This window comes from Sardina pilchardus, chromosome 13, assembly GCF_963854185.1.
Source record: "Sardina pilchardus chromosome 13, fSarPil1.1, whole genome shotgun sequence".
Taxonomy (NCBI): Eukaryota; Metazoa; Chordata; class Actinopteri; order Clupeiformes; family Clupeidae; genus Sardina; species Sardina pilchardus.
Genome location: NC_085006.1, coordinates 14,125,882 through 14,151,784, shown reverse-complemented (window position 1 = coordinate 14,151,784; position 25,903 = coordinate 14,125,882). Strand labels below are relative to the sequence as shown.

At 48.6% G+C, this 25,903-nt stretch overlaps 1 protein-coding gene across 1 annotated transcript in view; it reads right to left on the bottom strand.

The window, feature by feature from the left end:
* Positions 1 to 1,700: 1,700 nt before the first annotated feature.
* traf4a (tnf receptor-associated factor 4a) overlaps positions 1,701 to 25,903 on the bottom strand; it is a 39,102-nt gene continuing 14,899 nt past the window's right edge. Inside the window, exons 2-7 of the mRNA XM_062552741.1 lie at positions 15,873 to 15,924; positions 11,507 to 11,611; positions 10,923 to 11,084; positions 8,991 to 9,152; positions 7,070 to 7,225; positions 1,701 to 4,948 (exon numbers count right to left, since the gene is read on the bottom strand). Coding sequence (XP_062408725.1) covers positions 4,286 to 4,948; positions 7,070 to 7,225; positions 8,991 to 9,152; positions 10,923 to 11,084; positions 11,507 to 11,611; positions 15,873 to 15,924 — 1,300 coding nt within the window. The 3' untranslated portion in view covers positions 1,701 to 4,285. The remainder of the gene's footprint in view (positions 4,949 to 7,069; positions 7,226 to 8,990; positions 9,153 to 10,922; positions 11,085 to 11,506; positions 11,612 to 15,872; positions 15,925 to 25,903) is intronic.

Here is a 25,903-nt window from a genome sequence, read left to right as displayed (position 1 = left end):
GGAGGGAGAAAGAGACAGTTAGAGGATACAAACAAGTGAGAGGAGAGAAGGGGAGTGAGAGAGCGTGTGTGAGGGCGAAAGAGATGAGAAGCGGACAGTTAGGAGAGGGAAGGAAAATAGAAGGAGGGGAGAGACCGAGATGAAGGGAGTAAGAGAAGAGGGCAGAGAGAGAAAAGAAAGAGAGAGAGAGCAGGGAGAGATAGTGTGTGCGTGGAAAATGGACCGTCTTAGTCATCGCACTCTGAAAACTCTCACAGTTGAATGATGCCGCCAACCACACACTGGCAGTGATCCCAGCAGCCTCATGTGAGCCCCGGAGACCTATATGGAAAAGTCATGATCAATGCTTTTGATCTATAATGAACTTTCTTTGAGCTGATTATACACCCACAGCAGATATACCACACGAGAACAGTCACAACTTGTTTGTTTGTTTTTTGTTTTTTTTTTGTTTTGGTCAAAAGAGAGTTCAGAGGCAGGCCCTGAGAAGTCTCTCATAATTGAAAGAGCGTCTGTCCTCCTAAGGGACCTCTCAGGAACTTTGAGGTAGGTGTGCACCCCCCCAAAATCCGTTTTTTCTCTACAAAGGCCCTCCCCCACTCTCAGTGTCCAGAGAGTAAGCTTGCCACCACATCAAAGCGCCGTACAAGTCTCTCTCACTTCCTTTCCCTCTCTCTCTCTTTCCTCCCTCCCACTTTCCCCTCACTCCCCCGTGTCCCTGAGCATTCAAGAACACACACAGTGTGTGTGTGTGTATGTGTGTGTGTATATGTGAGTGTGTGTGTTTGTGTGTGTGTGTGTGTGTGTGAGTGAGTGAGTGAGTGAGAGAGAGTGTGTGTGTATGTGTGTGTGTGTGTGTGTGTGTGTGTGTGTGTGTGTGTGTGTGTGCGTGTGTGTTTGTGGCTGCACTGTAGCTTTCTTGCCTCCTAAACTGACCAGACAAAGCAAAAAAACAAAGAGCTGAGTCAAGTCCCGTTCAGGAGGAGAGCTCGCTGGCTGGCTGGCTGGCTGGCTGGCTGGCCGATCTGCTGACTCGGGGCCAGCCTCTCAATGAAATGTTTCTCTTCTCCACAGCCACAAAGGGGACCGTGGGTCCTCAAAGGACCATCAGGCAGCGCGACGCCGCTGGCTGAGAAGCATCACTATTCAAGTCGAACCTCCTTCCGTCTCCGTCCATTTCCAGCACTCGTTCGCTGCTGTTCGTTCTCTGCTCAAAAGTGTGGGGACGTGCTTGCAGTCATGCAGACAGAGCAGTACATTTGATATGTTATGCGGGGCAGTGCAGCGATGCGTTTTCTTGACACTGCAGATGGGGTGTTGCTGGGTTTGCCTTGCGTGCCTCCGCACCAAATAACAGTGTGCGAACGCAAACAGGAGAATTGTCAACAGTGGTTGTAAATATTTGTGGGGACGGCATTCTCACGCTGTGAGTGAGGAAGAGACACAGGGACTGAGGGACAGAGAGAGTGAGAAAGAGAGAGAGAGAGAAAGAAAGAGAGAGAGAGAGTGTGTGTGTGTGTGTGAGTGTGAGAGAGAGAGAGAGAAAGAAAGAGGGACTGAGAGTGGTGAGCATGTGACCGAAACTAGCATCACAAAAACAATAGGGTCAGTGAGCACTCGGTCCACACATGTTACGCAGATTGTTGAGCCATGCAAATGTGTTTGGAACAGCACAAATAACGACCAACAGCACCACGACATTATATTGACGGTATTTTATTATTTTAAGGGTAATTTTACAAGCAACCATGAGTTGACATTTTTTAAAAACACTTTTTTCTTTTTTTCTGCTCTTTTCTTCTGAGGGCCAATCGCTTCAAATCAAGCTTAGGCGATGGCTCCTTAAAATAAATACTTTTTAAGAGGAAATAATGCAGACAGAAACATCTGAGTATTTGAAATCCAAGAAAGCAGACCAAATAAAGTAAAGGGGGGGAGGGACATGAAAATCAAGCCCAATCATCAGCAATGAGAGATGACAACTCGTACGGGAGGCTGTTGAAGTTCCTAAGCACCACAACCTCCCGTCCACCTTCTTCAGAACTCCACACTTCGAAGACATGTTGTATAAAACGTTTGCAAAATACAGTATCTTACAAAAAGAAAGACAAAAGAAAAAAAAACATAAAATGAAATCTCAGTTTGTCATAAAATTGTTGTAAAATATTGGCTGGTATCATTGCATGATCAAATCCCCAGACTTTTCCTTGTCAAGTAAAAAAAGAAAAACACCTCATGTGCTTCTGCTTTCTCTCTCCTCCTCTAAAACACCACCCCTCCCCTTGCCCCAAAACTGTTAGTATTCACATATATTATATATTTATTTATAACATTTATAAACAAAACTCTGCCACCAGTCCATCTGCAATCTGATTGGGTGACACAGACAATCATCTTTCATCAGGCCTCAACCCCACCCCCCCACTCCTTTTCCTAAGAGTCCTCTGCTTTAGTGGTGACCATGGTTACCAGCACCTCACTGTGTCAAGTCCCACCAATCCCATGGAGTGGAGGGCCACCTTTTCAGAGTGCCAGCAAGCACCAGCCAGATTAAAGAGAACACACAAACAAAAACAAAACAGAATCGACAAACACGTTGAACTTGAAATAAAGCTCAAATTCACTGCTCACAGTTTTACATGTGAAAAAACAAAACAATTTGGTTCCATTGGTTGACAGGTTGTCCACTCCGGAGACAAAGAAAAAAATGAAAGAAAGAAATAAAAGATAGGAAGAAAGAAAGAAAAGAAGCCCTCATCAACACCACCACTGCTTCCAACTGTTGGAAGGAGGTTTTAAGAGTTCCAAGTGCACGTAACAGTATGAAACGTTTATGGTCGACAGTCAAGGACGACATGGGTTGGCTAGTCAAACACAGGCCAAGAGTGACACTATGGAACTCTCCCGATATGTAAACAAACTCTCCATGGCTGCGTTTTATCTCCGCACTCATTCACGTGTGTAGGTCCTGCTTTACACAGGACAATGAGTATGATTGTGTGTGTGTGTGTGTGTGTGTGTGTGTGTGTGTCTCTGTGTGTGTATGTGTGTGTGTGTGTGTGTGTGTGTGTGTGTGTGTGTTGTGTGTGAATTCCGATTTCCCCACATTGACTATATTTAGCACCTTCGTGGTCCAGGAACCTTCCAATCAGCCAGTGGAGGCTTCTTTTCTTCTTTTCAACTAAGGCCCACATGAACAGCTTTCAACTGTAACTCCTACTGCCTCAAACATGGAATCAACTGGTGGTGTGTCTAATCAAAACTATAAGCAGCTGTGTGCCTGGATCCTGATCAAGTGCTACAGATTTCAAAATGCAATGGTGGCTCGAAAAAGAATAGTAGTTAAATGGTTCTAAAGTCTACGAGGAGTTCAATCTGTCGTTAGACAAAGACAACAGGGTGGAGTTAGTTTGGCTTTCTAGAACTTTCCATCCAGTATCATCTTACTAGAGTGATGGGACACGGATAGACAAAGAAAAAGTTGTTTACCTCACAGTTGCTGTTAGTTCACTTAAAATGTTCGAACAGGGGGAAAAGAAAACACAAGGTCGTGAACTGCGGCACTGAGCACAAGGGTGAGAGAGGAGTGTGTAAATAAAAAAGGCAAGTGTGTTTCGAGTGTCCCTGTTGAATTCCTAACATCTTCGAGCCTTTTTCTTCACAAGCTTCAGGACCGTCTCAGTCCGACCTCCAAGCTTCGATGAGATGCGTTAAACAAACATTCCGTTTAAGTGCAAAGACCGTACTGCTTTCCTTGCCACACTTCGCCTTTTGTTTGTTTGTTTTTTTCGTTTGTTTGTTCTATATTTATATCTGCATCACAGAGACAATAAAAACAACACAGAATTTCCAAAACAACTCTCTCTAGGCACTATTGATTTTTTCCCCCAAGGCTTTGATGCAGATTGAAAAAACAAAGTGTCAAAAAGCAATCCAAGGAAGGATAACGATTTTAAAACAAAAATGTTTCAGAGTGATGGTTCTGCAGACCAACCACTGCGAATCTCCTACATTTTTTTTTTAGAAAAAATCACCAGCTTCTCCATCTGGTCAGACGTAACCAACACAGACAACCTCCGGGTCCATTAGGAGTGCCTCTGAATGGGAAAAGGTAATGTCTATAAAACAGAATATGCGTTTAAGCACATCTACTCCAGTCTTCACCAACGGAAAAATAAAAATCACAAAGAAAACAAAACAAACAGTCTCATCCATATGACTCTTTTGTGACTTCACATGACAACAAATCGTCTCGGTTCTTCTTTTTCTTTAAACACGTAACAGCTCAGGTCATGATCTTCTGTGGGATCTCTATGGAGGCTTTGAGGAAGATGGCGTTGTCGCGGATGTAGTTGCGCTTCTTGATCTCTTCGTGGGAGATGAACTTGGGGTAGCCGAAGCCCAGCATGCTCTCGTCCATGGAGTCGCGGCTGCCGCCGCCTCCTCCTCCGCCCCCCGCCGCCGCGCTCGGCTTCTGGAAGTTCTTCCAGTTGGGGTCGGGGTTGAAGGTCTCTGTGATGTGCTGCGGCTTGGAGAGCGACGGGTCGCTCTGGTCCAGGATGGAGAAGGTCACCTTGTAGGAGAAGGGCCACTCCAGCAGGTTGTCGTACTCGCCGGGCAGCACGCGGATGTAGATGGACAGGTGCGTGCCCTCGCCGCTGCCGTTGCCGTTGAGGAAGGCCGACACCTGGAGCTTGTAGCCGTAGCGGTGCGTGTAGAAGGCCGGGCTGAAGAACTCGTGGTTGTTGCGCAGCTTGGCCTCCTGGAGCTTGCGCGAGTAGTCGCACAGCTTCCAGATGAGCACGCCGTCGTGGCTGACGGAGAGCTCTTCCACCTCGCGCCGCAGCTCGATCAGCTCCTGCCGCTGGCGCGCCACCAGGCTGCACATCATGGTCAGGTGCGACTTGGTGGTCTCCTCCAGGTGACGCCCGACCGCCATCTTGGGACACTGCAAGAGAGAGAGAGAGAGAAAATAAGAAAAAAAAAGTGAGTGATGGCATTATGGAACTGATATACTGTAGGTAGAACTGGTGATCAAGCTGCCGTTTAGACTCAAAAAGATTTCCTGTCAATCAAGAGCCTATCAATTGCCCCAAATGCATCCAGTTGGCTACCAGCCATCTTGGGACACTGCAAGATACAGGCTTGTGAGTGAAGCCATAGCAGCTCATGATCTCAGATGCACTGCAGTGCTGTCTCACAGCATCACATTAACATTCCATTAATATAACATTGGAACCATGCATGGAATCTGCAACACAATGCCTCATAGTCGGTGACCAGAGTATTTGGAACAAAACTTCAACATCCCCGTTCCCCCCCTTCCATCCCCGTTCCCAAAAAACTGAACATAAATATGCAATCCAATATGGCTGTGCAAGCACGCTGCAGGGAGTTTATGGGGCTGGAGGCCGGTGAGTGTGCAAGAGAGATCCACCGCTCACTATTAGTCCCGTCAGCACCCGAAATTCAATTAGCTTTATGACACAGCACTGACTTCACGGAATGCCTTTGAAGCTGTTTTAAGTGAAAATCGTTGTAAAAGAGAATAATTTAATTTGACCACTGATTTCCACTTAAGTTGATAGGAAATAGACTCCGTAGCCACTCAAGGGAGACTCCCAGGGAAAGTGGCAGCAGGGGAGCATCAACTCGAAGGCCTTTTCCAGAAGAACAGAGCGATTGTCTGCGTGCATGACTACGGTGGCCTGAATCCTTCAGCAGATTCTCCAGCTCAAGCAGGGGCCTTTATGAATTTAAACATGGCCGCCTCCTCCTCCATAAATGATGCACTCAGCATCCCCAACTTCCTCCTTTTTCTCTCTTTTCTTTCTCTTTTCCCTCCGGTTTGCAACGGAGAACAAAGCTGATTGCTCCAAGCAGGAAACTAGCCTGCTTTAGCGACAAGAAAGTTCGGAGTGAACACACACACACACACACACACAAACACACTATCTCTCACACGCACAAAGAGTCAGTATCCGATTCACATCAAGTTAATGTGTTGAAAAATAGAACAAAAAAATGCCCTGTCAGATCGGAAAAGTGTGACTCTCATTAAAACGGACCCCAGAGGCAGATTTCCTGCGTTTTCCCTGTAAAGACCGTCATTGTTCCGGACAGCATTCGTGGCAGCTGCTCCAGTAATTTCGGATGTATGCGCGGCATTTAATTCTAGATGCTCAATTACGAGCAGAAAAGGGAAAAGCAGACCAATCACGCCTGACAGGCTCCAAGTGACAATAACAAGACAGTAATCTTACATCTCGTAGACATACTGTACTTTAAAGTGTCACTGACTGAAGCTTTAAAATAAAGAAACTCTACAGTACTTCTGAAACGTGCGTGTGTCTTTTTTCTAATATCCACAACATCCCATAGGAAACTGTTATCAAGTTTTCAACAAATGTACTGTAAGAAATAAAATCCACTCCTCCAGATCCACGCCTTCATAGTACATCCATAGCGCTCTATATAGTGCATAGCTGTAGGGTTGTTGATCACAATATAGTGCGCTACGCAGTGAATAAGTGGATGTTTTGAACACTGCGGTCAGTCTTTTCTCATCCTGTGTTGTGGCCTGATTGCTCACACTGGTGCCCACTGGCCTCTACCAGCTGCCTGGTATGACCAGGACGCCAGGCTGAAAGACAGGTCAGTGCCTGTCGCTGTCAGGGACGTGATGCCACTAGCTGGGTGGGCAGTGGAGCTGGCAGCCTGGCATCCGGGCAGTGAGTCAGTCACAACGGGGCAGTGGGGGGGGGGAGGGGCAGGGGGGGGGGGGGGGGGGTTTGAGGGGTGAAGATGTTTTGCAGTTGTCTGACTCATGACTCGCTGGCATCCTGTCCGGAATTCAGCCACGCGAAAAGAATTCCTGAGGACTCATGCCATTTTTTTTTTCTTTTTTTAACCCACTGAAATGAAGCTGGTGTGACTACCGCTAGTAATCTTGTTGTCTTTCTTTAGACATGCTGCTGTTTTAAGTGACTGAGGCAAAGTGGATTTAAGTGTTATTTCTTTATGTGTGTGTGTGTGTGTGTGTGTGTGTTGTGGCCACCAATGCGCTTACCCTGTGCTTGCAGCCGGCGTCCTTAAAGGGGCAGAGGACGAGGGCACTGCCACAGCTTTCCTTCACGTGGTTGGCCAGGTCCTCGCGGGCGATGTTGGGCGTGCCACACTGGTTGGGGCACTGCACCGGGAAACGGGGGCAGTGATACTGGTGGTTCTGTGTACCAAAGAGAGAGACGAAGGTGAGGATGAGGATGAGGAGGATAGAGCTGCAGTATCAACATTAAACACATGACATGACTGCTTCACCATGTTATTTCCTCAGAAACAAAATCAGATCACAGTTACACGGAAACATGACGCATGTATAGTACCAGCAGTGTGAATAAAGCAGCCTGTCAAGGGACTGCAGCTTTTGAACATTAACACATTATTTGCCAAGTTATCGTTTGTTCAAATCTTTTTATAAATAAACCAGGATCAGAGTTAATACAGACGCACTGAGGCTGACCCGGCACAATGAATGTAACAGCCTGCAGCAATCCGTGAAATTCAACTAAACTAAACATGTCACCAATTAGAGATGGCTAGTCTGTGGTTTTGTAGCGCCACAAGCGCGCAGAGAATTTCCCCTTGGCCTATCTGAGAGCGCGCCGCGCGGCACAGTCATCGAGGTCAATTAGCGAGGCTCCGAAAAGGACAGACGCAGCGGTGGGGCAAACACGGGCGCCGGAACATGTGGGTGAGTGGACCGGAGGGGCCAAGGGGCGAGGGCGACGGAGGAAACCCCGCGGCAGTGACGGTGGCGGCGGCGGGGGTGACCTATGAGTCAGGAGGACTCCCCAGCATGAACCTGTGAAAGGGATCTCCTCACAGGAACAACACAGGCCACCAGGTGTCAGGGAATCTGTGTGTGTGTGTGTGTGTGTGTGTGTGTGTGTTAGCGTGAACCCATGTGTGTGCATGTGGCCGTGAGAGAATGTGTGCTAGTGTGAGTGTGAACGATAGGGTGTGTGTGTGTGTGTGTGCTAGTGTAAGCGTGCATGATGGGGTGTGTGAGTGTGTGTGTGCGTGTGAGAGAATTTGTATGTGCATGTGAGAGGATGCGTGAGTTTAATGAGTTTGTGTGTGTGTGTCTGTGTGTGTCTGTGTGTGCGCACGCATATCAGTGAATATATAGAGTGTGTGTGCATGTTTGTGTGTGTGTGTTTATCTGTATACAGTATGTATAGAGTGTGTGTGTGTGTGTGTGTGTTTGGGCACAGGTGCAGTTCGGTGGCGTGGGGACTTGGCCGTGCCAGTGGCGTTGGCAGCAGGCTGGCACGGGGCGCTCCAGAGAGCCAGCGATCACATCCACCTCTGCCCCACGCCACCTCACTCGCACCGCCCTGAACCGTCATCATGCCACCCACCCACCAACCGCTGTGAGGGAACGCTGACACACTCTCATACTCTCCCCGCAATGTACTGTACATACACACACGCATACACACACGCATACACACACACACACACACGGGGCTGAGAGTACCGGCACATCAAAGCCCTCCCACACTAGGCATCCTCCCTCCTGCTGAAGTCTGTGTATAGCCTCAGCAAAGGCAAAGACTCAAGGGGGGGGCGGGAGGGGGGGGGGGGGTGTAATAAAAACATACACAAGACCTTCTGTGTGTTTGACAAGTTTGGCAAGTAGAAAGTTCTAGGCTGGTTGCTTCATGGACTCCTAACCGAGATAGTGCAAGCAGGTGCATTATCTGTTAAGAACTGATAGCACAACCGGCCTCCCACTCAATAACTACTATGTAGGTGAAAGGGAACCTGCTATTTGTGTGTAGGCTGAGAGACCAGCTGCTGAGACGTCTAAGGCAGCTAGCTCTCTGTGGCGGCGGGTCAGCGCAGGAGCTTGGCGCGACCTGGCACGACCTGGCACGGGCGAGACGCCGACGGGACAGGGGGGGGGCGGCGAGACGAGGCGGACTCACCTGGATGGTGTCGAAGACGAACTCCTTGCCGCAGTACTTGCAGGGCTGCGTGCGCTTGGGGCACTCGGCCATGCTGTGCTGGGGCAGCAGCCGGCGCATCATACGGGCGCCACACTTGTTCTCGCAGTACACGCTCTCCTGGGGGCAGATGCCCTGGTGGTTCTGCAGCAGGGGGGAGCAGAGGGGAGAGAGGGAGAGAGGGAGGAGTAGAGATAAAGAGAGGGGGAGAGGAGAGATGGAGAGAGGGAGAGAGGAGGGATAAAGAGGGGGTGGAGGGAAAGAGAGAGGGAGTAGAGAGATAAAGAGAGGGAGAGAGAGAAGGAGAAGAGACAAAGACAGCGGGGAGAGCGAGGGGAGAGGAGAGATAGCAAAAGAGAAAGAGAGAAGGGAGTGGAGAGAAGAGAGGAGATATGGAGAGTAGGAGAAAGAGGAGCAGAGATAAAGAGAGGAGAGATAACAAAAAGAAAGAACAGAAAGGCAGGGACAAAGAGAGAAAGAGAGAGAGAGATGATCATTCAGGGTTCAGTAATATCCACACTAGGAAAAATAAGAACACCATCCTCCACATTACTGTTTTTAACCATGGCTATTAAAAGGCGCCCCGATTCAAACTGTTCACACAATTACGTGTGTTTATGACCGAGGCACTTTCACAAGCTGCTCCTGAAATAAGCACAAAGGAGGAGCGCTGCTACAGAGTGCCTGTGGTAACACCGCCGCTGATGGCCTGCACAGTGAGCAATACGAGCATATAAACGTGTGTATTTATTAAGAAACAACACTTGTGCTCGTGTAGCTCTTCTTCAGACACTTTATTTCAGTAAGCCCACCTCTCTCCATCTTTCTCTCTCCATCTTTCTCTGGCTTTGACTGTCTCTTTCATTTGCTTTCTGTGTCGATTTCAATTCCATTCAAGCGTGCTTTATTAGCATGACAGATAGCTTTGCATTGCCAAAGTATCTAAACATAGACACACAGAATGCTTCTCTCCATCTCTCTCTCTCTCTCTCTCTTTCTCTCTCTCTTTCTCTCTCTCTTTCTCTCTCTGAGGGCAGCGTACAGTTGAGCCATTTTACTCACACCAGTAGACTGACTGTGCGCCCATAGAGGGACTTTGTTGCACAGCACTTCCTGAAGTCAACATACAGTAACAAGTATGCCATTCATAGATGTGCATGTGTATACGCCTCTCTCTCTCTCTCTCTCTCTCTGTGTGTAGTGTGTGTATGTGTGTGAGTGTGAGTGAGGGAGGGAGTGAGTGAGAGAGAGAGAGAGACAGACAGACAGAAGGAGGAAAGACAGTGAAAGAGAGAAAATGTGTGTGTGTGTGTGTGTGTGTGTGCACGTGTGTGTTAGCGCGTGTGCGCCTGGAAAATATAATTTGGAGGACAAACTCCAGCCGCTGGTTTGCTTAAGGGTGTTGGAAGGCAGAAAAGATTTTTAGCACAAACAAATCCATCCAACGGGTCAATGAGATCGCCTGCAGTGGAGGCTTTACAAAGTGCTTTAGTAAACCAACGCCAGGCTACAACTCAGGCCAACTCACACTGGGCGTGTGTGTGTTTGTGCTCACACTCAATATAAATCACCATTCTATTTACTTTTGCTCATACTGGCTTCGGTGGGCTGCAACACGTGTGCCTGAACACACACACACACACACATACACACACACACACACAAATACACAATGATGAAAAGCACCGTATCTAACCATCACACAGGCAAATCAGCACAATGCTGTAGAGCTGGTCTATGAGCAACTCTGAGCAATAGTTTGAAGATGAAAACCTGACACTGAAGAACCCTGCCTTTCCAAACCCCCAAACACACACACACACACATCCTGAGAGTTATAGAAAGATCACCACAGACAAACACACTGTCAAACACACACATACACACACAAACAGAGGTGTGTTAGGGCTGTACCTCGTAGGCCTCGCCAGTGAACTCGCTGCCGCAGAACTCGCACTTGACCTTGCGCTTGGGGCAGTCGTGCTGCAGGTGCTCAGGCAGGTCGCGGCGCGTCAGCTTGATGGCGCAGCGGTTGGGGCAGGGGATCACGTTAAAGGCGCAAGTGGAGAAGTGACCCTAGGGGTGGACAGAGGAGTCAAAGGAAGAGAGAACAGAGGTCAATAAAAAACACAAAACAAATAAAACATGGTCATACACACAGAGAGAAAAGAAAATCACCTCTATGTGCCCTTACATGAAGGTAAGAGGCAGAAGAACACTCCATTTGGTACAGTACACTGTATGTATGAGCAGAGAGGTGCTTTTAAGAAATGTATGGGTTAGAGAGGACACAGAGGGGAGGAGGAGATAGACAGAAGCAGTGAGGAAAGGAAAGAAAGGAAGAAAGAAAGGAAGAAAGAAAGAAAGAAAGAAAGAAAGAAAGAAAGAAAGAAAGAAAGAAAGAAAGAAAGAAAGAAAGAAAGAAAGAAAGAAAGAAAGAAAGAAAGAAAGAAAGAAAGAAAGAAAGAAAGAAACACTGTCGCAGGCCCCAGACTGACCTGCAGCTGTTTCATGGGTCCACTCCAGCGGCAGCCCTCCTCACTGTGGATGCAGCGGATGGCTAGAGCCAGGATCTGCTGTTCCAGCTCGGGGTCAGGGTAGATCTACACACACGGAAACAAAAAATAAACAGTCAAACACTGAACGCTTTCGGTGCACTGTAGCAGTTGTACACACAGTAACACCTCGTAATACAGAGATGAAGTGGGTGCATTGTGAATGCTGGACCCTGCCCGTCTACTTTTAGCAGAAAATGTGCAAAAATATCTGCTTACGAGAACAGCACTAAATACTGTACTATGCGGATGATCTATATATAATCCATTTGCACAGTATTTTTAGAGGTCTGCACTGTATGAATGTGCTTGTTCTCTGTATAGTATAAACCACCTCTGGAGGATCCACACAGGAGATCCCTGGACACAGAGATTCTCTGTATCCAGAGAAACAGGAAGCTTTGATCCTGAGGTTTATTTGCCTAGAGCAGCGTTCAGCTGTGTTTAAGGTCTGAGAGGACGCTTGACTGAGATGGCAATAGTAATAACGAGGGATCCAGCATGAGGTCCACTCACTTGGCCCTGATCTGCCCTTTCCAGTGAGCTACGAAAGTACGAAGGTGAGCTTAGATGGATCCAGTTGAACCTACAGTAACTAAACCCCTGCATTCTTGTTCACTGCTCTAATATCAAAGCCATGAACGCATGATGGGAGAGAGGACTGGAGACAGTAATATAGAGATTGTGATAGGAAATGGTATAGAAAAGAAGGGCATTGCATATTCTGCACCTAATAGTCCACCATCTATATGAATGAGGAGCTTCATGATCCAATCAAGTCAAATCCGGTGCAGTGATAAGAGAAGGTGGGGGTACAATAGGTTGGGGTGGGGTTAGTGTAGGAGTGGGGTGGTCTGGGGGTGGTCACTGGTCACTTGGATTTAAAGTCTCTCTGATGATGTAAGAGCAGGCCACACTATACGCCTTGCTGGAGACAATTCTCTATCTCATGAGCCCATCACTGTGCAAGACTACACCAACTCTCTCCAGCGTGCTATGGAAACAGTGCGTTCTCACAGAGGCCACCCAAGACTCTCACTGGGTGATTCTGAGATTGGCCATTTACTTTCCAGAGCCAGTAACTAAATGAGAACTACAACCGGAACATGACGCCAACTCAATCTGGCCCAGATCTGGTCCACTGCCGGCCCAGACGCCTCGGAACCCTTGTCAGATAAGGGGCTGGATCCATTTCACTTGGGTCTCTGGCCTGGCAACCTTCAGTGAGCCACTCTCAGGTTTATCTAGGCCTGTTGCGTCAGCCTTTCTACACCAGCACGACGCAGAGAAGAGTGGTCTGACCATGAAGGCACATGGCGTCACCAACGGTCGATGGATCTGTATTGAAGCCGGTCAGCTGTTAGCGACAGAAGGATTCCTGGCCAAGGTTAAGAGTGCAGTGAGCAGTTCAAGAGACTCCTATCAATAATTGATCGAGAGCAGGTACAAACCAGAGGCTATTTTTAACCTCGAACAAATCTCAAAACACAAAACAGCCATGTATCCTGTTTCTCCGATATCGGTAAAAGAAGAAGACCGGTCTTGTATTGGAAGGCACCGTGACCTTAATGTCTCTCTGTGCCACGCTCGACTGAGACAGATACCGGCAATAAGATTCTTTTTTTTTTTCTTGCGGAAGATCACGTGTACTGAGGATAGGGGGTGGGGGGTGGTGGTGGTGGTGGGAGATGGCAAATCCTCTAAAACAAACCCTCACACTCTCACATTGTTCTGCGGGGTGAAATCTGCGGAGAACCGCCGTAAAGACCTTTTAATAACGGCGGGCCCGAGCGGATCAGGAAGGTAAGCTGCTCAGAGACCCCAGGCCCGGGTTTACTCTGTCTGCTCGCCACAAAAAGAGAGAACATTCTCAAACAGCCAAGTCCCTCACTCACTACTGAGACGCTTCTTCAGAGGCTCTCAGTACTGAGGGGGGGAAAGGCTAGCCTCAGCAGTTAGTGACAGCAGGAAAGGCTTGAGTGTGTGTGTGTGTGTGTGTGTGTGTGTGTGGCTGTTCTTCACAGGACAGTCTCCCAGAGGACTGGGAGTGATGAAAGATGTGTGTGTGTGTGTGTGTGTGTGTGTGTGTGTGTGTTGGAGGGATGTTCCCATGGTGGTGTGCGTGAGAGGGAGCAGGGGGGTAATTCACAGGCCTGTGTGTGGGTGGCATTGAGGTCTACAGTAAATAATGCTTTGTGACAGGTGTCCTGCCAGTGCTGTGTCTTCAAAGTGTACTGTGTGTGTGTGTGTGTGTGTGTGTGTGTGTGTTTTTCTGGTTCTCAGTACAAGAGTGAGTATGCAATTTGGACTATGTGTATGTATGTGTGTGTGTGTGTGTGTGTGTGTGTGTGTGTGTGTGTGTGTGTGTGTGAGAGAGTATTTGTGCATTACGGACTTAAATGTGCATGGAGGAGTTTGTATCTCACATACATGAGTGTGTGTGCACTGTGCACGTGTGCTTGTGTGCACGTGTGTGTATGTGCCTGTGTGCCTGTGTGTGTGTGTGTGTGTGTGTATTTGAATGTGTGTGTCAGCATGCCATCGACTCAAACACTGCATGCGTGCATGCACGCTCAGTGACGTGACTTAGCCAGCCTCGCTGTCCAGTCTCTTGTTTGAGATGCTTCACTGCCTCTCTCTGCCATGTACTGTAGATCTACCTTGCCCAGTGATACTTGCCCATGTCTCTATGACAGCTACAAAACAGTCAGATTTGATTGCAGTGAAGCCCTGAGACATTAAATGGAGCAAGAGTTCCACATTTTCCACCACTGTCATTATGATTTAGATTATCTCTACAGCCATGCCATTTCAACAATAGCTTCTTAAGTTTTACACAAGCCTATCTTTGTGGTATGTATAATTGCATGTACTGTATAATCACATCGAATCAAATCTAGTAAAGGCTACACAAAAATCCTGTGTGTGTGTTATGAAACTGTATACAGTACAATGGTGCATAAAGGGAATACAGATATACAGTAAGCTCCTAAAGTATACTAAGGACTAGCACAGATTATAGTGTTGGAGTCATGTAACTGAAGAAGCAGCATCCAGTAATTGAAAGTGTGTTTTCTGTCATGGTGTGTCATGATGATAGCTGGTAATAAATTCCAGGCAACATCATCACCAATGTTTTGGCACCGAATGGCAGAAACGGTAACGTCTGACAGGGACATTATTCTTCTCCAAACACAGACGACCATCTATCTTTCCCTCCCATGTAATCTGAATAAATGCGCTGAACGGAGACAGAAAGAAACAGATGGGATGAAACCCAAGTGGAGAAGTTAATTAAAAAGATAAGTTAGGACACCAGTGAGTGGCCACATGACAAGTGACCTCACGGACGGAGCGATGTGCACTTTCCCGACAAAAGGGCCGCGCGGAGTTAGCGGTGGCGGTTTCAGTGTTTGCTTTTCCCGGTCACTTTTTTTTATCAGATTGACCTCGCACCCACCTTGTTTTTTTCACCCATGAAAGAGCCACGTTTTTAGATTAAAAATGGCAGCCGTGTGGTCTGTGGACAGCTTGAAGGCTTCGTATTAACTTATACGCTCCATCAAACACCCTCTGAAATATGGCGTGCTTTTCAAAAACAAAAATAACTTTTGGTCATGTTTATCATCAAGCTCTGCCCAGTGACATTTTACCATCCGACCACTTAGATGGAAAGCAAGTTATTGTTTTGTCAGATTTGACTCTGAGGAAAAAAAAAAACAAACAAAAATATGAAGGGAAAAAAACCCCACAAATGATTCACTCTCGCTCCTTCCCGCACTCTCTGCCCTATCGTCCTCTCCACTCGGAACGGGATCTGACATTCCGAGGGGGGGAGATGACAGCCCTGGGGTTGTTTGTTAGCGCAATTAGCCAGGCTCATTGGAGCAGGGCAGCTAATAGCCATGGTTCTCGTCCCAGCTACCTAGAGGGCCCCAGGGCTGAGGGCTGAGACCTGGGCTTGGGGACGGCCTGGCACAGGAAGGGGAGGGGGGGAGGAGGGGCGTGCGACCCACCCCAGCCTGGCTGCTGTTTATAGCTTATGGTGATGTTCATTTCGGGTGGCATTTGTGCCTCAGCATTAGTCACTGCTGTGTGGAGCTTCAGCAGATGGAAAACACATTTTATGTTGTTTTGGATGTTTTCAAAATAAATTAAGAAATAAGAAATCCAGCACATTGTCTATTGTCTATGGCGTTAGAGATCATGTACTGTATGTATGTACACCCATATTTTGTTTGGTGTTAAAAAGTTTGATGGTGTTTAGAGAGTAAAATAAGGCAAGTTAAATAAAAGTGGGTCACACTACCTTGGCATAGTCAAGGGGCAGTTGGTCCTCCGGGCACTTGAAGACGCCCTCACTGCAAAAAAAGAGAAAGAGAAACATCAGTCACAGTCCAAGATTAGATGGCGGCAAGTAATTTACCAGAGCATTTACCTTAAATCATAGTTGTTATGGCACACTGAATTCTACACACCTTCAAGGCTTGCCTTTGAATTCATGTCATGTCAGCTATAACCATTATCAAAGGTAGCTTTATTTGAAATACTTATTTGCCACACCCAGTGTCCACCCACACCACATCACCCAGATATAACCCTGTGTCTGTTAAAGAATCATTACATCGGTCTCGCGATTGTGTGTAACATTCTTCAAGGACGTTATATCTAATGCTCTCAACCTCTTCCTCTTGAGGAATGTGACATATATTCAGGTTCTATGACCGTGAGAGTGGCTTTCACTCAGTGACACCTGGCCTGTCTTCTGAGCATACACTCTCTTTCTATTCTCTGTCATTCTATCCTTCTGTCTCACTCACTCTGTCTGGAATTTTTAGGTCTTGTTTTCTGAAGGGCAAAGAGCAGAGAACTCGAATGGAACAGCGAACGTCTGCCTGTCGGCTTGGCTTACAAAACACGGGATTCCAGCCAGCTTGTCCTCTGTACTTGGCTAACCTCTTCTAGGAAATATTGATCGCTTGTTTGTGTGTCTGATGGGCAAAATTCAACCCTGCCCACTACGGCTTTGCTCGCTTTTTATTCTTTTTTTTCCAACTCTTTGAAAAGAAAGAAAAAAAAAACAGTTGTCATTGCATGTTTCCATAAACAAAGCAGGGGCACCATGGAATTGACTGGAGAGGACGTTTTTGGAACCGGCCATCTGAGCACCCAAGGGTGCATTTAACGTTTCGTTACGGCATCCCTGCAGACAATTCAGCCAATCAGAAAACGCCGGCCGTGGCATGAAATATTCACGGTGGTGAATAATAGACGTGGCCTGGGCCTCAGAGAGATTTGGGGACGGAAGAGAATGCAGAGAGAGAGAGAGAGAGAGAGAGAGAGAGAGAGAGAGAGAGGGAGAGATAACGAGAGAGGGAGAAGCAGTAGAGTTCAACAAAAGTCACATTCCCATAAAGAGACCTCCATAAGTCTGAGGTAAAAGCAGTAAAGGTCACCCCGGAGTCTGTCAGTGAGAGGCAGCAATGGGCCTCCTGCTGTGGCAGTGCAGACGAGTTCAGGTACCAGACAGAGACCAACGGAGGAGAAGGACAGGATAGGGTAGATTTGAATTGCTACTTCAGAAGTGTTATTTGGAGGGGTAATTTCAGCCCCGTGATGTCCATTTATATACAATGTTGCAGCACATACAGTATGCACCGTGACTGGGAGCTACCCTGTCCTTGACATTTGACCTGTTGTAATCTTAAGAGCCACATGAGACACAGTCGGGCTAAATGCAGGCTAAACGAAAACTACTGCTTTAGGAAACACAATCTCGACATTGTGCTACAAAGAGTCCCAATGACATTGAGGGCACTTCACCTCAGTAGCGTTTTCTTTCTCTCGCTCATCGGTGGGCAGGGACCAGCGAAATAAAAATAGCCTTATTGTCTTACGGAACCGTGCACCTCTCTTTCCCGGGCTCTCTAAGAGTCTCCTAAGAGGGAACGGAGAACAAAAACCACAGTAGAACAAAAAAACACAGTAGAACGCTGCACTTTCCCTAACCCTCCGCGGTTCTCCCCTCGGCCCCGGCCTCGGCCCGGCACAGCTAAATAGATTAAACGGGGGAACGCGGAGTGGCCAGAGGCAGCCATGGCTCCTCACAATGTCCCCATTGAGGAGAGTCCCCGCAGGCCCCTAATCTTAAGGGACGGCTGTCACCTGACTGACCATGTGATGAAGCAGTAAAGTGAAAGGCGAGGAGCGGGGAGGGTATCGGGGATATAAAAAAAAAGAAAAAAAAATGCCGCGGAGGGACAAAACATGTGGGCTGAATTCCTGACGAAGTAATTCCACGTTACGTTGATAGGGTTAGTGTGTCAGTAGGGCCGAGGGGAAAGGAATTCAGAACCACGAGCGGCGGCCTCCTGAAAAGAGGGTCAGTCAGTCGCCAGGGAAACAGCGTAAGGGGAGGATACAAAACATGTGCCAAACACAATGGAACAAAACCAAAACAAACAAAACAAAACAAAACAAAACAGGAATCGTTTCCTTCGCATAGTCCTAGCAATTTGATGTGAATTTTGGGGCGCTGACAAACACTTTTCAATGCACTCCATGCAAATGTGGAACGAAACTCTTTGAACTCTGCATGACTTTAAGCGTTAGGTGAAGGGTAGAAAAAGGGCAATGAAACAGTTTTGACATCCTGGGGTAATCTGAGCACAAGGCGCGATGGAGGAGGAGGAGGAAGAGGAGGACTACAGCATCAGCAGGACTAACGGCTCAGCCTTCTGGCTGCTCCTTCCATGCAAAGAGAGAGGCAGTGAGTCAAGGGCCTGTCAGAACGATTCCTTCAAGGATGGGACACACACACACACACTCACTCACACAGAGAAGAGATAGGCTGAGATAGCGAGTACGAGAATAAGACACGCACACAGAGAGAAAGAGGAACAAAAAGACATAACAAGAAAGAGACAAAAGCACAGAAAAGAAAAGAAAAAGAGTAAAGAAAAGAGGCCTACTGCATGGAGATAGGCAGACAGAGGCCCACGGTCACACGTGTTAAATCTCCCAGCCCACGCTGTCCCTCACACCAGCCTCTGCTGCCACTTACGTGTGCTGGAGTAGAGGCTCCCTCTGAGGAATGTGTGTGTGTGTGTGTGTGTGTGTGTGTGTGTGTGTGTGTGTGTGTGTGTGTGTGTGCGCACACTTCAGCGCTACGATGACTAGTGACTACACCACCAAGAGAAATGTGTCGGTCTGCCTTGACATCTCCTCAAGAGACGAGTCTCAGACTTCAAGTACTTTCACACCGGTATCTCCACGCTTTCTGATAGCCGGCGGTCAAGTCAACAAGGTTTCTCTTTTTCTCTGTCTTTCTTCACGGGGGAATAGGAGAGATCAAAGGATTCATTCACAACATTAGGAGAGCAAAGAGACAACCCATGCAGTCTCTTCTCTCTCTCTTCGCTCTCTTTCACTCTGTCTATGACAAAGCATTGCTGGAAGACCATCAAAGAACAGCACACGCTCCCTTGAAAATAAATTCTCAACATCGTGGTGGTCCGAGTAGAGCAAACTCATTACCTTAAAATAACTACACTTCAATGATCTCAGGGACAGATCTCTCTCTCACACACACACACACAAACACACACACACACACACACACACACACCGTTCGACTGCAAACTGGCCTGGCAGGCTAGGTCAGCACTGTCTCTGGTTAACATAATCACTGCATTAAAATTTCAGAGGAACCCCCTTCCGCATCCACCCCCACCCCCTCATTTGGCTTCTCAAAACGCAGGCTTAGGCTCCGCAGCTGTTGGGTGGCTCAGGGGAGCAGCGTGAGCCCTCGGCCCATGTGCTGGAGCGGGGACTGGGGCAGGCAGACAGGAAGCGCTGGGCTGGCCTGGAGGAGGGGGCTGGAGGAGGAGGAGGGGAGAGCAGGAGGGGAGAGCCTGAGGGGCAATTAGACTGTACGCCTATGTCAGTCAGTGTCTGTCACACACAAACGCACGCACACACACACACACACACATACACAGACACGTATATAAGGAGGAGACTATCAGACACACTTTTGTACAGACACATGTACAGACACATGAACAGACGTGGTCGCAGAGACAGATGTATACACACACACACACGAACACACAAACATGCATGTGCACCCAAGCACACATGCTGACACACACAAACACACACACACACACACACACACGCACACACACACGCACGGGTCCTGCATTATTAGCCCTCTAGCTATTATAGTGGGACAACAGTGGCAGACTCATCTCCCCAATTATGGGGGTCCCTGCTCGTTTGAGAGTGAAAGGGGAAAGGGGGGGGTTCCCTCCCCTCCACTCTAACCCGCCCCCCCCCCCCCCCCCCCTAAGGCCTGATTAACAGGCCATCTCTTTCCGCCTTGACACACATTCGGACGGCAATCACAACACTGCACTCGTACAGGCCAGATGATCCCTGGCAGGCTGTCCAGGTGATGACCCCACCCCGCCGTGCCTTTCAGACCGGCGAGGCCCTTTAGGTTAAGAGGCAGCGCTGTAATCATGCATGGCGTGGACTATGTTATGGGGGGGGGGGTTTCGTTATTTTTTTGGCTGAGGCAATCTCTCTGTTGTGGGTAACAGAAGTTGGATGGCCTCATGTGACACTGTGTGTGTGTGTGTGTGTGTGTGTGTGTGTTTTTGTCTGTATGCATAAACGTATCTTAGTGTGGAAACCACAATTCCCTTTCATGTAAAGAAATGGATTACCCCACAATGAGCCCAAACAAAAAGAGAAAACCCTTAAATATTGTCCATGGCGGATCCTCACACTCGCTGGCTCTTTGTGGCTTTTTCACTCCGTAATTCCATGCCTGTGCTCCCGGAGTGATTGGAGAAAACAGGAATGCTGTTTCATCTCAGCAGGAGTCCCCCCCTTAATCCCACAAATCCCACGTTCTGTGTGTGTGTGTCTCTGTGTGTGTCTGAGTGTCTGTGTGTGTGTGTGTGTGTGTGTGTGTGTGTCGCAGTGTGTAATTCCCATTTTGCTCTCCCACCTCCAGTTTTCAACACTAATTAGAGTGTAACGACTACGCTACCTGGCCCACCGCTGTCGAGGGAAGGGCCTGCCAGGGCTGCTGCTCCAGTTACTGACTCATTCCCATCCTCCTGCTCACACCAGCAGTCTGCTATTAAACACACCGACAACAGACCACCCCGATAAGTATCATGCACACAGATTTGGAGTGTCTTCAGTCACCCATTCTCTGTCTTTAAATGTGACCACTGTGGGTCCAAGGCCAACAGAGTGCATGTGTGTGGCGCTGTCCTCAACAGCCCTCTTTTGTTGGGCTGGACCTCCTTTATCAGTGTCTACTTGAGCGATTGCTCTTGTCCTTAACCACCTGAGGGGGAACACCCTAGCCCAAGATGAGAGTTGGTGTGTGTGTGTGTGTGTGTGTGTGTGTGTGTGTGTGGCGGGATTCAAGAACCTCAGCTACACCCATGGAACTCGATACTCCATCTAAGCAGCCAGGCAACAGCGTCCACCCAATCTCTCTCTCTCACACACACACACACACACACACACACACACACACACACACACACACACACACACACACACACACAGACACACACACAGGGCTCGGTTTTCAGTCCGGGAACAAAAGAGACGATCGCTTCTCCTCCTCCTCTTCTCAAGTGACCAGGAGGGAACAAGGGGGTGGGGGGATGGGGGGATGACAAAACCTCTCTGGCGTTTTCCCCTCCGAGCATGACATCATTGACAGCACGCTTGATTACCTCTCCCCACTCCGACCCCCGCACAAGCTACCGCCAAACAGCCGCGGCCGGACCGAGAGCGGCGCGGAGCGGGAGCGCGGAGCGGGAGCGCGGAGCGTAGCGCGAGATTGGACGCGTCCGAAAATGCCACTTCCCCCTACTTAAAGAGGCTTATGTCAGCACTGACCCCGCTGACCTGTGCGAGAGGGGGAATAAATTACACGGACAGACTGCTCATAAATCCAATCATATCCACTCGCCAGTCGCCGCGGCCGTAATGCTCTCAGTGATGGAACGCCGCGGGTAGAGTCCCCCTGCAGCCGCTTACAGACCCGGGGGGTGGACAAGGTGACAGCAGCGGGGAGCCAAGGACAGGAGGGGGAGACGGAGATCCTGGTCAACACACGCCACCCTACAAGTGTGTGTGTGTGTGTGTGTCTGTGTGCATGTCCAGAGGAGACAGAGATCTTGGTCAACACACGCCACCCTACAAGTGTGTGTGTGTGTGTGTGTCCAGAGGAGACAGAGATCCTGGTCAACACACACCACCCTACAAGTGTGTGTGTGTGTGTGTGTGTGTCCAGAGGAGACAGAGATCCTGGTCAACACACACCACCCTGCAAGAGTGTTCCCCCCCCCATCTTCCTCCTCCATTTCATTTAGTGCAACAGCAGCATTGACACACACACCAAAATGATGGAGCCAAACGGTGTCTTTTCTGCCTCACCACACAGAGAAATGCTTAGCCACCGATTTAGATGGCTGCTCGCCATTCTGCATATTTCATTCCTTCCTTCCTTCCCTCCCTCCTTTCTTTCTTTCTTTCTTTCATTCTTTCTTTCTGTCTTTCATTTCCCTTTCAGACTTTAGTTTTGCCAAAACAGACCCTGTATGATGCAAGAAGAAGAAAGAAAAGAGGCACTGTACTACGGGGCCTCGCATGCACAAGGCCATCTTGCCAGGTCCTCTCTCTCTCTCTCTCTCCACACATACACACACACACACACACGCACACACACACACACACACCCGCCTCCATCTCCCCCTCGTGCCATGCTGTCGCTCCCTTGGGCAGAGCAGCTTCTCCTCTGCTCGGATGAAAGGATTTATTTCGTTACGAGGCCACAAGGAAAGCGCTCTGAGCCTGAGGACCTCACAGAGAGACAGAGATGGATTGCACATTCATGCTACATAGACGGAGCAAAGGGGGGGGGAAAGTGCAACCTCAGAATCAGGGGGGGGAAAAAGAATGGCTGCGTAGGTTTTCTGATGAGTTTAAAACACCAGCAACAGCTCTCAATCCACACACACATGGGTGCCACACCAAGACCAGACCAAGATGGGGTGTGAATGCACTCAGTGCAATCAGAACAACATAAAGGAAATCAGGAAATTCCTGCCATCATCTGGACTCATTTAATGAACTGGAATGATGAACAGGGTTTAGCCAGCGCAGTCCTGCGCTGAATTTCAGAAAACAATTGAGTCTGCAATAGCAACACCCTGCGTGCTCCTCTGTATCAATGTTCAGGGGATGGTTATACAAAAAAGTACACTACAAAGTAGTGCACAACAGATGCAATGTATGTATGTATGTATGTATGTATGTATTTTATATTTTGTCTCAGCATACACACGTGTGTTACTGTGGTAGCCTGGACTAACATGGCTTGTTAGTGACCAGCAGGCTGTGTTGTGACAGCCACCCTCTTCTCTGCTACTCTGTCACCATGCTGACATTTGTTAGCACGAGCCATCTGCGCACTCCATCTCGGTGACCCGCCACACTGAAAGGTTACTAAAATACCCGGGCACTTTTCAGAAATGTCAGCTTTTATTTAGCGGTGGCTTGCACTGGGAGGGATTTCTGGGCTTTTTTTTGGGAGGGGGGTTTGGAGTCTGAAATGTCTCCCAGCATTTTGCATAAATATCAACATAATGTTTAAGTGCTCTGTGTGTGTGTGTGTGTGTGTGTGTGTGTGTGTGTGTGTGTGTGTGTGTAAGGAATTTCAAAGATAAGCTGTGTGTGCTGAGTCTTATCGGCAGTGAAACTGCTGAGGCCCACACAAGGTCCCAGTGCCCTGAAATATTTATTACATCTTCACTGAGTACAGAGAGAGAGGGAGCGAGGGAGAGAGAGAAAGAGAGAGACAGAGACAGAGAAAAGTGGGGAAGAAGTCTTTACTCAGTCAGTCAACAGTCTTGATTTCCAACAACACAGGCGTCATTGATCTGCAGGTCTCTGTGTGGGAACACTAGGAGCGGAGTGGAGTGGAGCGGAGTGGAGGGGGCGAGGCAGGCGGAGGTGGGGTTGTGTGATGCTGAGTCACTGACTGCTGCTGACTTCACATCTACGTGTGAAAAAGACACCAATAGCTTTTTTTTTCTGTTGTGTTATTTATTTTATGAGCCGTTTCCAAATGCTATTCACAGGATCGAATTTCAAATGCTGTGCGCACTACCAACGAGTGTAGCAGGTAGCGGACGACTAGACCAATGTCATAACATGGAGGGGGAGGAGGGGTGGAGGGGTGGAGGGAGGAGAGTTGAGGGGCATAACACCATCTGGGGGATTTGATGTTCAGTGGCAAGATTCCTCCATAATCCATCTGTAGGAATGCTGAGATGGGGACATGCGGCTCGGGCTCCTTCAGCAACTAGGTATCTCTGAGCGACACACCTTCGCAATGCTGACCGATGGACAGGACTCGGTGTGTTTCTGCATCCTCATCCAATGCCATTCAGATGGCTGCACTGCTTCTAACTACATGGCTTCAGATGGCTATCTTGTGAAGAATCTATCTTTATTTCCTGCTGACAGGCTACTTGCTTAGTGGACATTAGTGTGTGTGTGTGTGTGTGTGTGTGTGTGTGTGTGTGTGTGTGTGTGTGTGTGTGTATGTGTGTATATCTGTGTGTGTGTGTGTGTATGTGTGTGTGTGTGTGTGTGTGTGTGTGTGTGTGTGTGTGTGTGTGTGTGTGTGTGTGTGTGTGTGTGTGTGTGTGTGTGTGTGTGTGTGTGTGTGTGTGTGTGTGTGTGTGTGTGTGTATGTGTGTGTTTGTGTGTTTGTGTGTTGGTGTGTGTGTGTGTGTGTGTGTGTGTGTGTTGGGAGGTAGCAGGGGTGTTGCACATTATACTGTCACGGATGATACACTCTTGATCTGACGGTGTCGCCGCCTCTCAGCAGCCCTGGTGATGTATAGCCCTGCCCCCCAAAGACAATTTGCTTGGTTGGGTTTCCAACGAGCCCTTATCACTCAGGAGTGCAACTGCCGACCTGTCAGGAGAGCAGCAGAGTCACAGTCCTGCTCTTTCCACACTACCACACTCTCTCCTCTCCTCTCCTCTCCTCTCCTCTCCTCTCCTCTCCTCTCCTCTCCTCTCCTCTCCTCTCCTCTCCTCTCCTCTCCTCTCCTCTTCTCTCCTCTCCTCTCCTCTCCTCTCCTCTCCTCTCGTCTCCTCTCCTCCCCTCTCCTCTCCTCTCCTCTCGTCTCCTCTCCTCCCCTCTCCTCTCCTCTCCCCTCTTCTCCTCCCCTCTCCTCTCCTCTCCTCTCCTCTCCCCTCCCTCTCTCATCACAGAAACATATCCACTGAACAAACAGACGGACGAGACTCTACACTCATATAAATAACATGAGACAATGCACTCATATGAATATCAAAAATGGATTTTCAGGAGTAAATCCGCTAGCAGGTGATGCTCCCGACAGGGGATTTTTCAGTCTGTGGATAGCTCTCTGTGGAACGGAAAGGGGCGGTGTGTGTGGGGGGGGGGGGGCAGGGGGCTGTGAGGGAGAAATCAATTCCATTTCATTAACTTGTGCTGATCGGACGGGCTCGGGGAGCGCCATTAATCCTGACATGGAACGGCTTTCAGGGCGGATGACTGCGGAATCCACACGGCTCCCCCTCCTGCTCCTGCTCCCACCTTGTCCCCAGTCTCACGCCGCTGTCCAATCATGGAGTTTACATGTTAGAGAACCCAGCTGTCAACCCCCTACCATACACACACACACACTTTCTCTCTCTCTCTCTCATACACACACACACACACACACACACACACACACACACACACACACATACACTTTCTCTCTCTCTCTCTGTCTCTCGCTCATACACAGAGACACACTCACACACACACACACACGCACACACGCACACACGCACACACATACACACCAGCTTTACGACTGCAAATCTGGATCCATGCCAAACGAAAGCCTGTATGGCACAGAATAGGGTTTACTGGAGGCACCCTGGAGGAAGTGGACCTTTGATCCTGACGGTTGTGGCAGTACTAAGAGGGTGAGTATCAAAGAGAGTTGCTCTGAATGACATCACACACACACACACACACACACACACACACACACACACACACACACACACACACACACACACACACACACAGGAGAATGTGAGCCCTCACCAAGGCCCCTGATGAGGAGCAGACAGGCAGGCCGTCGAGGTGTGGAAACATCCAGGTCACTGCATTAAAGGCCAGCCGCACCTGCGATCGCCATGGCCTCTCATCGAGTTCAATGAGGGCCTCTCCTCTGATGAGGCCTATTCACAGCACGTGCACATTTA